Source organism: Agrilus planipennis, unplaced genomic scaffold, assembly GCF_000699045.2.
Source record: "Agrilus planipennis isolate EAB-ADULT unplaced genomic scaffold, Apla_2.0 scaffold302, whole genome shotgun sequence".
Classification (NCBI taxonomy): domain Eukaryota; kingdom Metazoa; phylum Arthropoda; class Insecta; order Coleoptera; family Buprestidae; genus Agrilus; species Agrilus planipennis.
The window spans coordinates 165,593-181,129 of record NW_020439071.1 but is presented as its reverse complement, the minus strand read 5'-3'; the positions used below and the strand labels follow the sequence as shown (position 1 = coordinate 181,129).

The window sequence follows — 15,537 nt, the reverse complement described above, 5'->3', positions numbered from 1 at the left end:
AGCAAACGACACTTAGATTGAACTTATTTCCTTCAAGAGTTCTTCGTCTTCTATTTTCGTTTTACTTTTTAGCCATTACTTGTAAAAAATTTCACGAATTTTACTGCAGAGGGTGACATTTAAAATAATTGGCTTTTATGTGACTGTTAGAAATCAAAGAAGTTAAGTACATCTTACAGATTTGTACGTAATTGCAATTACTTATCAATTGAATATTTCAGTGAAACAATGATTGCCATTTGATTTATAAATACAAAGGATAACTATAAGATTATTTAGTAACATTTTGTAACAAAATTGGAAGCTGTAGACAACGCTACAATCGTGTTGTATAAAACTAACAGCATTTATTTGACATACGACTACTAATTTTGTTTTTCAGTGGCATCACTCCAACTTAAGTTTTACTTAATATAGTTAAACAAGCACGAATTCGTAGGAAATAAATTATGAACGTTCTAATGATTTCTACAAAGTCTGAAAGAGCTGTAGCATAAGTGACTGACAGTTAGTGCGTACGAAGCTTCTGATTTTCGTAAACAATGCATAATTTTGCATAATTTCTTCGAAAACTCTCAACTCCCAGCTTAAACTCGAATAGTTTTAATGAAGCTAAAGGATAACGACAATGACGACGTAACGTGATGAAATTAACTAAAGTTTTCGCAGTTTACCGTTTAACAACATGCGAATGCACGGCAATCTACCGAAAATTTTCCAGAGAACACAAAATGCAATTTTGTTTAGAAAGTTTGACATATATACGTATATTAAAATATGCACGTATAGAAAAATAAGCTCTTTTTTGAATAATAGTGAAACTGTATTAAATTTCATTAAGTACATCGCCATCTATAGAAATGTTGGTGATAACTACTATTTCATATTACTGACAAAAAGATACTGCTCTCTTCAAAAAGTTCATTACTGTATTACGAAAAAAAAAGAAATTCACGTTTAATCTTTGCATTTCCCGAAAACTACAACATTTCATATCCTTGAGTAATATTGGCCTTCTTATGCTTCTCTTATCCACTCCTGTTTTCTGTTCCGAATATCTCTCTAAATAGCCTTTTACGTCTCAAAAAGTCCTGGATTACTGTAATCCAGTTATACTCATGATAATGGCCGCGTCGGCCGAAACAATATTCTTGTGACAATAAATTTTATAAAAACATCCTTGTGTATCCTTATTTCCAAAGATTCGGCACACAAGACTTATACTGAAAACTGAAAAAAGCTTTTGCAAAATCTTCGTTTTTGTACGTATTAGGCACTTATCCTGCGTGAAGGCAAATTGTTTGCACGTTTGTTTAACAATGTCGTGTAAATAATCAAATGTCCATGAAGTTAATCCCGCTGTAATGGCTCTCGACGAGTAAACAAACACGACATTGTATCCGTCGACAAAACCAGAAACTGTTTGGAATGCAAACTGACTGTTTTTGCTCACAACTTCGAAATGAAAACGTACCGGAAGCGTGCGCTTTACAGAAAATGCAAATTTTTACGCTACATTAACACCATTTGACGAAAAGGAAAACTAAAGGACTGTTTTTATTTATGAATTGCTGCCATCAACGCGAAATACACAGTTAAAACGACTTCTAGTTTAGTCTATGCAAATAATTGGGGTTTAAAGGAAAAACGAGGATAATATCCAAGAGCAGGGAGTTTTTCCATTACAATAATTATGAATTTACAAGTATCTACGAAAAATATACAATCTCTGTATCTACTAAGTTTAATATAAACAAATAGATAAAATTTAGCTAAGATTAATTACCTGATGACATAATTAAATATCAAATTGATAACAAAACGTTTATGTTTTTAACAGGATTGACAGAAATGATTTTGCATTTCTTTTAGCGCCTTTTCACAAGAATAAAAATCTATAAAATGAAATTCTGATGCTAACTATTTATTCTTTTCGCATTGGTTAAATGAAATATTTACATTAAAAGACATATGCAACACTAACAGCCTTAATATTTTTTCACCAAGGGTGTCTACGGTGTTTATTTATGGAGCAGCTCAAACCGCTGCAAGTTTAAAACGTCGCTCTCCTTGAATTATTTAATATAACATTTCTCGTTATGATTGAAAGTTTGTTAACTCAAAGCCCACGCGGAAAATGTAAATGTAAGTATTTAAACGGGTTGCCGCTGAAAGTTTTCACCTGTTTCTTCACCAACCCTAAACGTTTAAATCGTTTAAATTTGTTGTGAAGGTTAACAAGCTGAAACGGTACGAGCAAAACCTGTTGAGGCAAAGTTTTTAAGGACGTTAATTAAATAATTAACAAGAAACTTGGGAACTCAAACGGGGTAGAACAACGTGTATACCCTCCGGTCTAGTAATTATGAAGAGTTGTCTTTCAAGATATTACAATTTTGTTTAATGTTCATTAAGAACATTTAACATACGTATGTATAACAGGTAGGTCCTCGTTTGAAGAGGATTACTTTAGAGAGAATCCTAGCAAATGGTATTGTGGTCATTACTATGTGACTAGTAAAACTTATAATCCTTTTTTGTCGTAGGTGGTTATAGAATGAATAAAAATAACGTTAATATAAAATAACTCACCCTGTATGTAGAAGTAGGTGGTCCTGTTACGAAGGTTGTGCATTATGGGTCGAGCATTCTCGAATGTTATCGTTTGCAAATGGTTGTATCGAAGATCAAGGAAGTAAATGGCTGGAATTCCATCGAAAACGTTGTTAACCAACGTTGTCAGGTTGTTGTGGCCCAAATCCAATTTTCTAAGATGAGTCAATCCTGCAAAAGCCCTGTCCGAAATAAACTCGATATCGTTTCTTTCCAAAATCAATTCCTGTAAAAAAAAGGACAATATTTCTTCGGACCTTTAAAAATTAAAAAATACATAGTTTGCTTATCCTTTTCGTAGTAAAAGCATTAAATTTTCACCTACAGGCTGACCAAACCACATATAAATTTTTATTTTTGTAACAATGCTATATTGACAGAATTTTGTTATTATCGCAGGTTGTTTAAGTCTCTACGTAAATTTTCATAAAACTATTCCATTTTTACTTACCTCAAGAACCCACAATTCTGCGAAGGTTAGATCGCCAAGCCTGCTGATATTGTTGAAACTTAAATCCAATCGTTTTAGTTCACTTAAACCGGTAAATGTGTCTTTCGTAAGTACAGTAATAAAATTATCCTTCATTTCCAGTTCTACAAGGTGAGACAGATATCTGGAACACAACAGAAAAATTGATAACTAATTTATATAATAGACGAGATAGGTTCTCAGACATCAAGAGTTGAAGTTGGAAGCAGGAACAGGAGATAAGAGGGGTAGAGGTAGATATAGATTAGATTACTGTTCACAAATAATCAAGGATGTGGGATGTTTTAGTTTCAGGGAAATGGTAATTATTATGTGAAATATAGGGATTGTTTAAATAGTTTTATAACTTGCCTGAATGCGCCTTCTTGTATAAACGACAAATTGTTGTGATTAATTGTCAGTTTTTGAAGATTAGGCAAATCGACAAATACATCTTTTTGCAGTTGGTAGATTCGATTCTCATTGAAATTAATCTCAGTCAGATTAGGAAGATGTGCGACAGCATGGTGGTCCAAGTTTGCTATCTGACTTCTGGGCAGTGTTAATTCTCGTAATTCCGTTAAGTTAGCAAAAGCGTACGGATGAATGACGTCGACATTTCCGTAGGAAATCATGAGTCTCTTTAGATCTTTCAGATATTCCAACGCTTTAGTTGGAATGAAGCCAAGCTGACCGTCAGGTCTTACAATGATTTTCAACTCGGTCAGTCGAGGTTGCGAGGAGAACAGGAACCACACCTCGTGGTCCTTTGCCAGACTTCCGAAAATCCAACATTCGGTATTGGTAACATTGCCGGGAGCCGTACCACCATGACAAAAACACCTGAATGCAGCTGTGTTATCTTCTATTGTGCATAAGTTGGAAAAGCCGACCTGATGAGTGTTGTTCTTTTCACGTTTTGGTTCTTTCGCCTTTCTGGTCTTTATGCTTAAACACGTCGAACTTAATGATGCTAGTATATACAACACGACGATTAGTCTTGTCGAATACTTCATTGCAGCTTGAAGCCTGAAACAAGGAATTGATTTAATAATCTCTAGGCAATGTACTAAGTACTTTCAAAAATATAGGAGATAGGAATAGCTCCTGAGCTTAACTAGGAGTAACTACTTCTGAGTATTACTGGAGGACGTTTTTAACAAGGGGAAATAAAGAAAGATTATGCACCACTTACTTTATATGAATGTAGAAATAATTTAGCAAAGGTTTGATGATTAAATATATGAAATTTAAAAAATGTTGCACTCATGTTATCTTTTTGTATGCATAATGGGCGTTTTCAATAAATAAATAAATAATCTAAAGGGCAAAAAGGAAGGAACAAGAAAATCCAGAATCTCTTCCATTTGAAAATTTTCTTTTGCATTTCCAATGTAATACAGCAGGGACTTTCCTGTAACCCCAGAATAAATTATGAATATACAAATAGAAACTGTAATCCTTTAACATTTCAACTTTTAGCAGTTTCCTTTTTGATCACGGCAATACAGTCCCTTTTCAGGAATATTTTTTCTGATTATTCGTAACTATCTACTTATAATTTTAATGATCATAATACTACGAAGTTTAGATGTCTCTTGGGCTTTACTAATTGCCTTATAATTTAAAATTATTTTATTACACCGCAATTTCTTATAATGAAATTTAGGTCAGACGTGATTCTTAGTGAAATTACTCACATTCGAGATTTTCACGATTTTCCTCTCTCTAAGATTTATCTATTGGTTAATTCGTGCGCCATGTTAACCTATTTCTGTATTTACCTCGAGCAATGTCTGTCAGGCACAAAGGGCGATAAAATCGATCGCGTAAATTAATAGGAAGAAAACTTTGAATTCACTTCATTAACTGACTTAAAGTCAATTATGTTTGCATTCAGGTGCATGTTAAGGCGGAACTCTAATTAATCGGTGCACCCCAATTTAGTTCCTGTTTTCCAACCGCACCTCGGCCGGGGTGTTGAACAAGCTGGTGCAAAGTTTCTAGGTAAACGCTAAGAAACAGAATTTTAATTAACTTGCCGCGATGATTACTTCTTGGTAATAATCGAAATCTGCCATTTATTGACGAGTAATACTAGGGGAAGACCAATTTCGGTTTCGAAAAGAGTAACGCGGAGGGTCATTCTACCTAACCTAAGGCTAACGTTAGAAAAAGGAAAGAGCATACACAGAATCCGTAGATTTAGAAAAATACATAGTTTGTATAAAGAGAAATAGACAGTTATAGGGGTTGAGCAATAACGTAGGGAAGTAAATATTAGGAAGGGAGACAGATAAGGATGCCGTCACCGCTGCTTTTTAATCTATACATCGAATAAGAGATCAATATGATTAAAGACAGGACAACTGCAGGGATAGATTTACATGAGCAAAAGATTAGTATGCTTAGATTTGCAGATGATGTAGCAGTATTAGCATATAGCAAGGAGGCGTTAGAGATAGTTTTAAATAAAATGAAAGCGGTATTGACAAAACAGTATTGTATGAAAATAAATAATGTAAAACAAAAATATTGGAATGAAAGGGAAGAAAAAGTAGCAAAAGAGCGATTATACAGATAGGAGACGAATGATTAGAAGAAGTGGCTGATTTTCGGTATCTATCGGAAGTCAAATACCTCAGGATGGAAGGAGGAGTAGAGATAGAAAACAGAGGATAGCGCAGGGTCGAGTCGTCTTCACCAAAAAGAAATCACTTCTATGCTAGCGAACGGTCAATTTAGAAATTCGAAAAAGGTTATTAAAGGTATTTATGACTGGAGTGCGGCGCTGTACGGGTGTGAAATATGAACGATGAGCGAAGCGAAAAAGAAATGTGGTGTTACAGGTGATACTGTTAGATAGAGAAGGTTATAAATGAAGAGGTATTAGAAAAACAGAGGGCGCTATGGAAATCAATAGGAAATAGTCGAGATAGGCTGGTAGGAGTATAGGTAAACCTGGATTAGATTACTTTTGACAAATAGTTAAGGATTTTCTAGTTTTAGTGAAATACGAAGATTAGCCCGGTATATGAACTGACGATCTTATGCTGATGATGATAAAAAATAATACCTAACGCTTAAGAGATAATTTACCTTTTCTGAAGTTATATGAAATAAATTTTATCAAAATTAGTAATCCCGTGTAATTAATTGCTCAATAAAGACCCAACAAAGCTGTTTTTAAACCTGATCGTTTGCAGGAGCGGCACGTGAATGTACCTATCGATTACAAGAGAAAAGAACATAAAAAAGAAAGAACTTTCTTCCTTTAAATGACTGACTTTTGAAAGATTTAAGTTAGGTAAAGATCTCTTCAATCAGCTAATTAGCTAAAACACATATAGCAAAGGTTTTAATTGGTTTTGATTTCATTCTAGTGTAGTATCTACTATTGTTAACTGAAAGCCAGAAAAACTAAATTAGTTGGTTGAATAAATTGCACTAGTGCTACGTATGACACCTAGTTTTCAAGATACCTTTTCATAAAATTTTCCCTATGAAGACGTTTTACAGGGTAGTTAGAAAACAATTTCTGGCAAAGGTTGCTATGAGAATCCTGTTGTATAGGGTTAAGATAATAACTTCCTGAATATAATGGATAGGTATCCTTTACAATTATGTGAGATGTCCTATTTCTAGGAAAATAGGGAATATGTTCTATCGTAACAGGTCCGTAAGACTATTATCGTATAAAGTGTTCTCTTCACTACTTCGTCAAAAACGGAAAAATATTTTCTGTGAGGCATTTTAAAATGAGCATACAGCCACAGAAAAATTGGATCGCAAATTGAGTTTTAATAACGAACCTTCAATCTGCTGGTTACGAATATATATGGAAAATAGTTTTTCATTCAACGTTCGTAATTGATTGTGAAATAATGAGAAATTTGAACGGGAAAATGGTCCTCCAAACATGCAGGGCTGCTATCAAAATAAATTCTAATTCTCTGCTCGTTATTGAAATCGTTTTATTGCGTCCTAACCGCGAGCAAGCCTGGTGAATTTCAACAGACTTTTCTATTTCCTACTTTTTAAAAATGAATAATACAACTCCAATCCAGAACTCGGAGTTCATCAATTTAACATGCTCAAATTTCATCATAAGTATTGGAATGGTAAGCATCTGCAGATATATCTACTGAAATTTTGCAGTTTCTGTATTTATCGAGCATTCACAAAAAGTAAAATAGTTAATTACTTAAAGTATCATCTCTCTTGTAGTTGTTAGGATTAGGATTACCTACGTACAAAATCAAGGACTTAATCTCTTTAGTGTTGTCAACATCTACCACTTTTAAGTATTATAGCTGTTAATTGCAAAGACAACTTAAAACATAATGCAATTGAAAATAAAAATGAGATGTTATGTTATTATCATTTACAAAAATTAAAGAAAGAATAAATACAGTTGTGGTGAGTTTTAATATGGTATATTGTCTTACAGATAGAAGATTCCTGAAACCAACAATTAATTAAAAGAACTAAGAATGTTAGTTATTGCAAGTAGTTGAATGGATTCTTAGGAAATTCAAACCTCGCATTTGCTAGTACTTATTATTATTCTTCACAAATGCTCAAGCAAAGCGTAAAAATTCTCTCTAGTGGCAATTAAAGTAATTGAACCAGGCAACGGGTTACTGTGGAATTTTTTAATAAAAAATATATATATATCTAAGCATTTTTAATCACGACGCTACCATTTATAGTGTAATCGAATATAAAATAGCGCTTTCTGTTCCTGAAATTTAACACAGAAGTGCGTCAGAGACTGAGAATATTGGATGATGGATGACAAATATTTGTGAACAGAAGTAAATGACCAATAAGGGACAATAAAATGGGAAAATACTTCACTAATTAGCACCGCAAATAATTGACCATTATTTCATTTAATTTTTCATACTATCTATACTTTCTTAAATACTTCCAACTTTATTTGGGATCTTGGTACGATTTAATATTCAAAATGAGTTTCATCAAAAAGGTCGTCCGTCCTAAGACTAGTTAGACATGCACCTCCACTCTTTCCGATCTTGAGCTAAACTTCGCATTTCCCTAAAACTTGAACAACCCACATCCTTAACTATTTGCGAACAGTAATCTAATCTAAGTCTACCTCTACCCCTCTTAACTCCTGTTTCTGCCTCTAATATGTCACTGACTAGACCTTCATGCCTTACAGGGTGTCCTACCAACCTATCTCGCCTATTTCTTATTAACTTCCGTAGAGTCCTCTGTTCTCCTATTCTCTCTAATACCTCTTCATCTCTAACCTTCTCTATCCACGGTATCCTCATCATTCGCCTGTAACACCTCATTTCTAACCATTTTTTCGGCGCCCACTGTCCATGTTTTGTCACTATAAAAGTATGCGTTATTTGTATCCGATCACTATTGCTGGTATCCCCTCCGCATATTGCAGGGAAACGGCATTGAAATAGTGAAAACTGTATAAAAAAGTTCAACGAATTTTATGAAAAAATACTGCAGGACTGTTTTTAAGTTTCATAGCATTCAATTTAATTTAGGTCTGACCAATATGCCTGCCTATAATATGGTTTGGTCGGATTTAATTTAATAATCTTTTGATCATCATTTCCACATTTCGCGTATAGGAAAGCATCCCCATTTACAACTAGGAAACGTCCACTTAAACCTAAACGGAAACAGAGAAGATCGCCTCAAAAGCGATTATTAATTTCTGATTTTGTAACGTACGTGATGCTACAGACGGTAATCCACGTAGTTGCCTTAGTAACCCTTTGTAAATCCCGCAAAAGCAAAAAAGCGAGCCTTTGAAACGAATTAATAGAAATTTTTAATTAGAATTCAGTCCTTGTGCTTCTACATTTACTAATTGTAGAATTGCAGGTAACAAGCTTATGCTACTATTCCCGTGCAAAACACTTGTTCTGGTCTAAATAGAAATCATGAAAGAATTGCGTTTGTTTAACTGAAATCAACAAGTTATTGAATCAATAAAACAAAGGAATTTATAGAAAGGTGATAAAGACAAGGAGAACTCGATGTTGTATCAAAGTTAATTCATTTACTGTAACTATTCAACGATAAAAACCTCCCGATAATCGAAATTCATTGATTATGTCATTATTTTCAATATCACTGAATAAAAAAGGGCGGGAGAACTGTTAGGGGAAGATCAATTTAAGTTTAGAAGAAATAGAGGAAATAGATCTACGGGGAACAATAGAGAAAACGATAGAAAAAAGAAAGAGTGCGTACATAGGATTTAGAAGTCAATAAGAAACAGGGGAGATAGGTTGGTAAGATACCTTCTCAGACATGAAGGTCTGGTTAGAAACATTTTAGAGGCGGAAACAGGAGTTAAGAGGAGCAGAGGTACATCTAAATTAGGTTACTGTTTGCAAATAGTTAGGAATGTGCGATGTTCTAGTGTTAGGGAAATGCGAAGATTAGCTCAGGATAAGAAAGACTGTAGATGCTTGTTCAACCAGTCTTAGGACTGACGACCTCATGATTATGAATCGTTAAACTTGAAGTAACAAGAGTATCATTACCTCTATTTTTTTGTAAAGTGCGAGAACGCTATTTCAAAGGAATAGGATTCAGTGTGCCAAGCGCATCCACCATAAATAAACTAATAAATCAATTTCAATTTTATGGCATAATATTTTTTACATTTAGACTTATTTGTAGTAACTTAATCACATAACTTAGTTCTGATTATGATAAAACAAATTGTATTGGAACATAATAGCGAATCTTGTAGCATTAATGTACAAACTGATCCTAGTTTAGCTATTCTAATTTACCTATGACGAAAAATTTCAGAGCTTTTCTGATTTAGCTGTGTTTTAATGAAATTATATTATTATGTATTATTGGGATGTTGTAAAGGGTACAATAATCACAAAACGGTGAAAACTATCGTTAATATAAAACGTAATGTTTTTTCTTTACGTCTTGAAACGAGATTGCTAGAAAAGAAGGAATGGGATACTCAAAGACGAAGATTAAGATGAAACAGAAAGTATGACGAAAAGAACGAATTTTCATTTTATAGTTATGGACAAGGTCTCTCGTATTATTCGTGTTGCCAGAAGTGCTTTCATTCACCCTTACAGCGAAATGTTGAATAATCATGAAAGTTAGACAAAATGAGTTCCTATAACTGAGATAGCTGATGTTCGTTTGAAGCATTTTTGTTTCAATCTTGATGCTTCTTCTTCGTATAGAAGGGATATCATAAAATGTTATGAATAAGGCAATCTGTCGTTATGACTCATGACGATAAGATTAACAAACACTTCAGATAATTCCATTAATAACTTTTCTGAATGAATCTATCATTTACCTACTTAAGTAGATCATTTAATCAAATCAATGATAAAGGAGTTACTTTCGGTGTAGATGTTATGAATTTTTTTTTTTTATTTTGAATGCTACTGTAGTTGGTGATGTACTCCATTACAGTTTCCTTTGCGTAATCGTAAGTATAAACAGGAAGTCTATTTATAGCAACTTGCCATCCCTTGATTCGGTTGGGGTTGACTTCCTTTTTATCCTGCACACGACACACGTAGATACTTCGAAAGTTTCTGGTTCGGCTTAACTATCTGCTCCTGCTGTAGGGAATTTATTGCCTCTTGTGCCCGAAACGTCGAGGACGTAGTAGACAGTGGCGCAGCTCTAACGGTAGCTAATTAGGGCATCTTAAAACGGATGGCACCTTAAGTGGGCTTTTAGTTCACCGTAGCAAGCTTTTGTTTATGATCCCTCCTTCCTTATGCCATTTAATACAATTAGAAAAAGAAGTGGGCGCTACTCAGAGTCGCAGGAACCGGGAAATTGCCCTAATGGTCGAAACGCTTTAATCCCAATTTAAGTCTGCGTTTTTATTTACGGTAAATAAACGCATTCATCATTATCATTTGCTTCATATTGATCTATTTATCACATTATTTTGATATAATTCTTATTAAATATTGTTTCTGAAACATGTTAACCAATAAGGTAGAATACTAAGAAAGATTCACTAAAAAACCTTTAATTTGCTGTGCTTTAAGAACTTTCATGTATATCAATATATCTTACTTTCAATTGTTTTATTATTAATATTTTGAGTTTATGTATTTTTATTATAAGTATTAATTGTTGTATAATTATAAAAATATTTGTATTGTTAGCAGATATGAAGTCAAGTTGTCTCAATCTCGTCGTGATATTAAATCAAAATTCGAAGGTGGCTCAATCGCTGAATGAATTTGATGATTGGGTGATTAAAAAGGGGAAGTACAGGCATATTTTCGTAAAAATGGCATGCAGTTGAACCAATCTCAATTACTTCTACTTTGAAATTCAACATGATCCAAAGAATCTTTGCTTATTTCTCTTAAAGCCACATGAGCAATTTTGTCATTTATTATAATTACAGCCATGGTTTTTCATGGCCGAATGTATAGCTTAATAACCACCAATGCTTTATTACGTATTAACATTGTATTAGTAGCGCAAATTGTTACATTTCATATGAATTTGTTGTAAATTAAAATGTTGTATAGGCCTACACACACAAACTCTGCAATATCCAATTAGCCCTTTCTATTGTATGGTGGGTTAATTAGGTACATTTGTAGGGTTGCCTGTTCCTCGAACTAATGTTATAATTAACACGTGCATTATTTATTTTTGGAATTATTCGTGTAACTTCCAATTGTGTTGCTTTAACAATGTATTGTCTAACCCTTAACTACTCTGGCTGCACACAAGCGCATATTATTCACCCACTGCAATAATTTACGGACGCCCATGCAACTATACACCCCTTTATTATTATTATTACAGTGACAAAATGTTTGTAGGTTGTTTTAGATAAAGTCAGAAATTATACTTTATAAGTGTTTTGTTTAGATTAGTCAAAAAAGGGTAATATGTCCCCATATCTTAAGGAAGTATTCTCCAAATTGTAATCTTCACTGTAACCAACATATAGATTAGTAGGTACATAAGTATGTGCAAACAGGTTTTCAAGAGTCAAGTTGATGCTTGCCTATTAATTTCAGAGAAGCGATTTATTTCAAACAACTAAGTATATATTATTTTCAATCGTCTTTTATAAATAGTTATTTTTAATTATTTGAATAGTTTAGACTATTTTCTATTTTGAACCTACAAAAATTCAGACACCATCTCATTTCCCATAAAATACTTGAGCTTTTGTTTTTAATACAAGGAAAACAGAGATATTCCTTTTCAGAGCAATTTTACATAGAGCGTAAGAATGTTTGATTTTATTTGTTATCATTAAACCTGATACACGTCTTAATTCCTTTTCTTATCATTTTTTATCAAAAAAAACTACAGCTAATTTTACAGAGTTTGACCTTTCCAAATACATTCCACCTTTAGCTTTTGGCCTTAAGTAACTCTATTAACGCTAGCACGAAATTAAAGCTTGATTGTGCCTACATATGTACATGTATCTAAGAAGCATATTCGAGACACCTAATTGAAAGGTATGACACAGTTTGTTAAAGCAGGTTCGTTATTTAATATTTAAGAGTGAAAAGTTTCAACGTGAAATCTTACAATCTTATGTCACGATGTTCAATTGAGTACATTATACACATCCAGAGCTTCAATTCTGTCGTTTTATAAATATAATAAACTCCACGGAAGCGCTTACTGAAATCTTCGAGAAAGAGGAACTAGAAAACTCACATTGCCTCGTAAGTAAGTGCTTTAGACGTTCGTTTAAATCGGTCATATTTTACGTCAAAATGCTCCCTGGTTTTCCTCTGTCGATCCTGAAGATTCCGCAGATTGCTCTCTTGCAGAGGAAGCCATTTTCCTTTCCGGGAGACGTGTCTTTCTGATGTCGCGTCGACTTTCAATCGTTAAGTATTACGCGACACTTTTACTAAATATTTTTTTTTCTATTTGTTATTAAGATAAATTTAATAGATTCGATATATTTGACACAGAAACCAGAGAAGTATAATTTAGAATGTCATAGATTTACACGATACTTTTACTTTTAATCACAATTTTAAGTCCATCTTTTTTTTATAAGTTATAAAAAATTGAAAGCCGTCACTTCCTGTAATGTATGTATCCGGTTGGAAAATTACCGAGACATTCAAGTCATAAGACGACATACTCTTTCGATGCGATCCATCAACGGTTTTCATACAGCATTATAATATTGAAATTGGTTCGAAATGGAAAAATAATGGACAGCAGAAATGGTTTTCGGAGATAAGGGTGAGCGCGTAGTATGTTCAATTTTCCTTTTAAAATATTGACAGGAGAAAATTTAAATGTGCCGCTTATTTTACGAGAGAGAGAGAGGGATAGAGGGACTGGCAACAGTGAAAAATTACCTCTTGGCCAGACAACTTTTTTTAGAGACCGATAAAAGAATTACTCTGGAGAAAGGAAGTTTCGCAAAAAGGCACATGGGCGATATAATAAATAATTTATAGTATCATCCATGGTGCTCTGGTTATCATATAAACTTTTTATAAACCGTCGAGTGAAAAGCGCCCCAAGAACAAAGACTGCAATAAATCATGTCCGCAGCGGTGTTGACGAAAGAGGCCGTGGAAAAAAAAGGGAAAGCGGCAACGGAACATAATAGAGAGATAAGATGTTGTGATTTATGCATTTAATTTTTGTAAAAGTGGTGACAACTTGTAATACAAATTTGTTTGTCCCGAAAACAGGGCGATAAACTAATTAGATACATTTTTAAACAGGAGACATCCCTTTGACTGATTAAAGTCAAATAAGATGGGACAGGAGAGGTGACGACAGCAGGAATTTTCCCTGAATCACGAGTTCTTATACGAATAAGAATGAAGAAAAACAGGTCGTGCATTAGCTAATGGAAAGACGTCGGAATAAGAAAACCGCATCTTTCAAAGTTAACCATATTACACATTTTCCTTTAAATAAATAATTATTATTATTACATACATTATTAGAATTACTGCATCTATAGTGGAATTACGATACTGACTGCAACTGAAGAATTCAATAGTACTGCGTTGATAATTACTTGATTACTTCCCGAAGACTCGGCAGTCTCAACTTGTCAACGCAGTACCACAGTTGCCGACGATCTTCTGGACCTAACAGTTCATTTTAGCTAACAACCCTTCAGCTTTAATCATAATTCTACCACTACTGTTTCTTTTAAGATGAAAAGGCAACGAAAATTAAGTGTTTTTAATATTAATTTTCTCGACTACACCCATGAAGCTAAAAAAATCTCGCGCGTTTCTATATGTCTTCTAAGGCCGAGTTTATCTTCATCTAGCATTTGTTTCGTTCTTCTTTTCATGCTTCTCTGTCGATTACAAGTTAAGATTTTTAACGCAAGGGAACTTAATAATATTTAACGGCAATATATTCTCTAAGAGAAGTGGAAGATCGAAGGATATAAGCCTCTTCAAAGAAAGACAGTAACGCAATAGGAGATAAAGCGGCACTTGTATGTAACGAGCAATCTAAACAGATAAAACTAGATCAAAGCAATCTCAGTCTCCATATCAAGTAGGGTGGGTTCCTTTGCCGTCTCTTCAGGCCGCCTCTGCTTGAAAAGTACGTCTCAGGTACTCGACCTGGCACTCGAAAGTCCATTCTCAAACAGAACGAATGGTAAGTAATCTTGAGACGCCTGGAATCAATATACTGTATGCATACTAATCGGAAGCAGAGAGATGGAGAGAACCATCGCGTTCCATGTCTTGATAAAGGCATGAAGTAGCCTCATAATGGAAACTGTTGAGAGCTCTTGAGATACAAGATGTTAAGGAGGTTCTTCTTCAGTCAAAACAAATAAAACTCGCCGGCGTGGAGGTAGCTCAAGGAAGTGGCAGGGCGTAGTCAACGTAATTTTTTACCAGAGATTACACAGGTTTAATAAAAAAGAAACATGTCAGATGGACGACATCTCTACACGAGAAAGTAGATTTGCTCATTCGCTCATTATTTATAAAAACATCCGAATAGACAAGGATGATAACTTATGTGACTGTCGGTGTCCATCATTCTTGCGCAAATGTAAGTGACAAAAATAAAGAATAAAAATTCACCTGAATTGTAAATAAAAGAAAAAAATTCGACGAAGAACGTCTTCCTATGTTCTCGAGAAAAAGTCGCAGGAAATGTGTTTTCTGTTTATCTCTTTATATATATTAAGGTTGGGGCAGATTTGATTCCATTATTGCTTCGGACTTCTTTTGGGTTGCCAATGTCTTTTTCAGATCCGTCACGTTCAAAGGATATAATGGATTACATGTTCAAAGGGGAAAAATTTGTGTTTGTTTGGTCGAGCTTCCCTTCTTGTATAATATATCTGGTTATTTGATATGTATGTGTATATAGCGTGACAGCTTACTTTTATAAATAATTCCGTTTTTTCCTGAAAAATATGCGCTGAAGACTTAATTTTTCGTAAATGA

At 33.9% G+C, this 15,537-nt stretch overlaps 1 protein-coding gene across 6 annotated transcripts in view; it reads right to left on the bottom strand.

The window, feature by feature from the left end:
- The window catches only part of LOC108742700 (connectin), a 197,659-nt gene that overhangs the window by 32,601 nt on the left and 149,521 nt on the right, over positions 1–15,537 (bottom strand). For all 6 annotated transcript variants that reach the window (XR_003231624.1, XR_003231623.1, XR_003231627.1 and 3 more), the window contains 3 exons: positions 3,455–4,111; positions 3,065–3,227; positions 2,593–2,839 (listed from right to left, as the gene is read on the bottom strand). Coding sequence is in view for 1 of the 6 variants with exons in the window: in XM_025977147.1 (XP_025832932.1) it covers positions 2,593–2,839; positions 3,065–3,227; positions 3,455–4,098 (1,054 nt within the window). In the remaining 5 variants the exon portion in view is untranslated. The remainder of the gene's footprint in view (positions 1–2,592; positions 2,840–3,064; positions 3,228–3,454; positions 4,112–15,537) is intronic.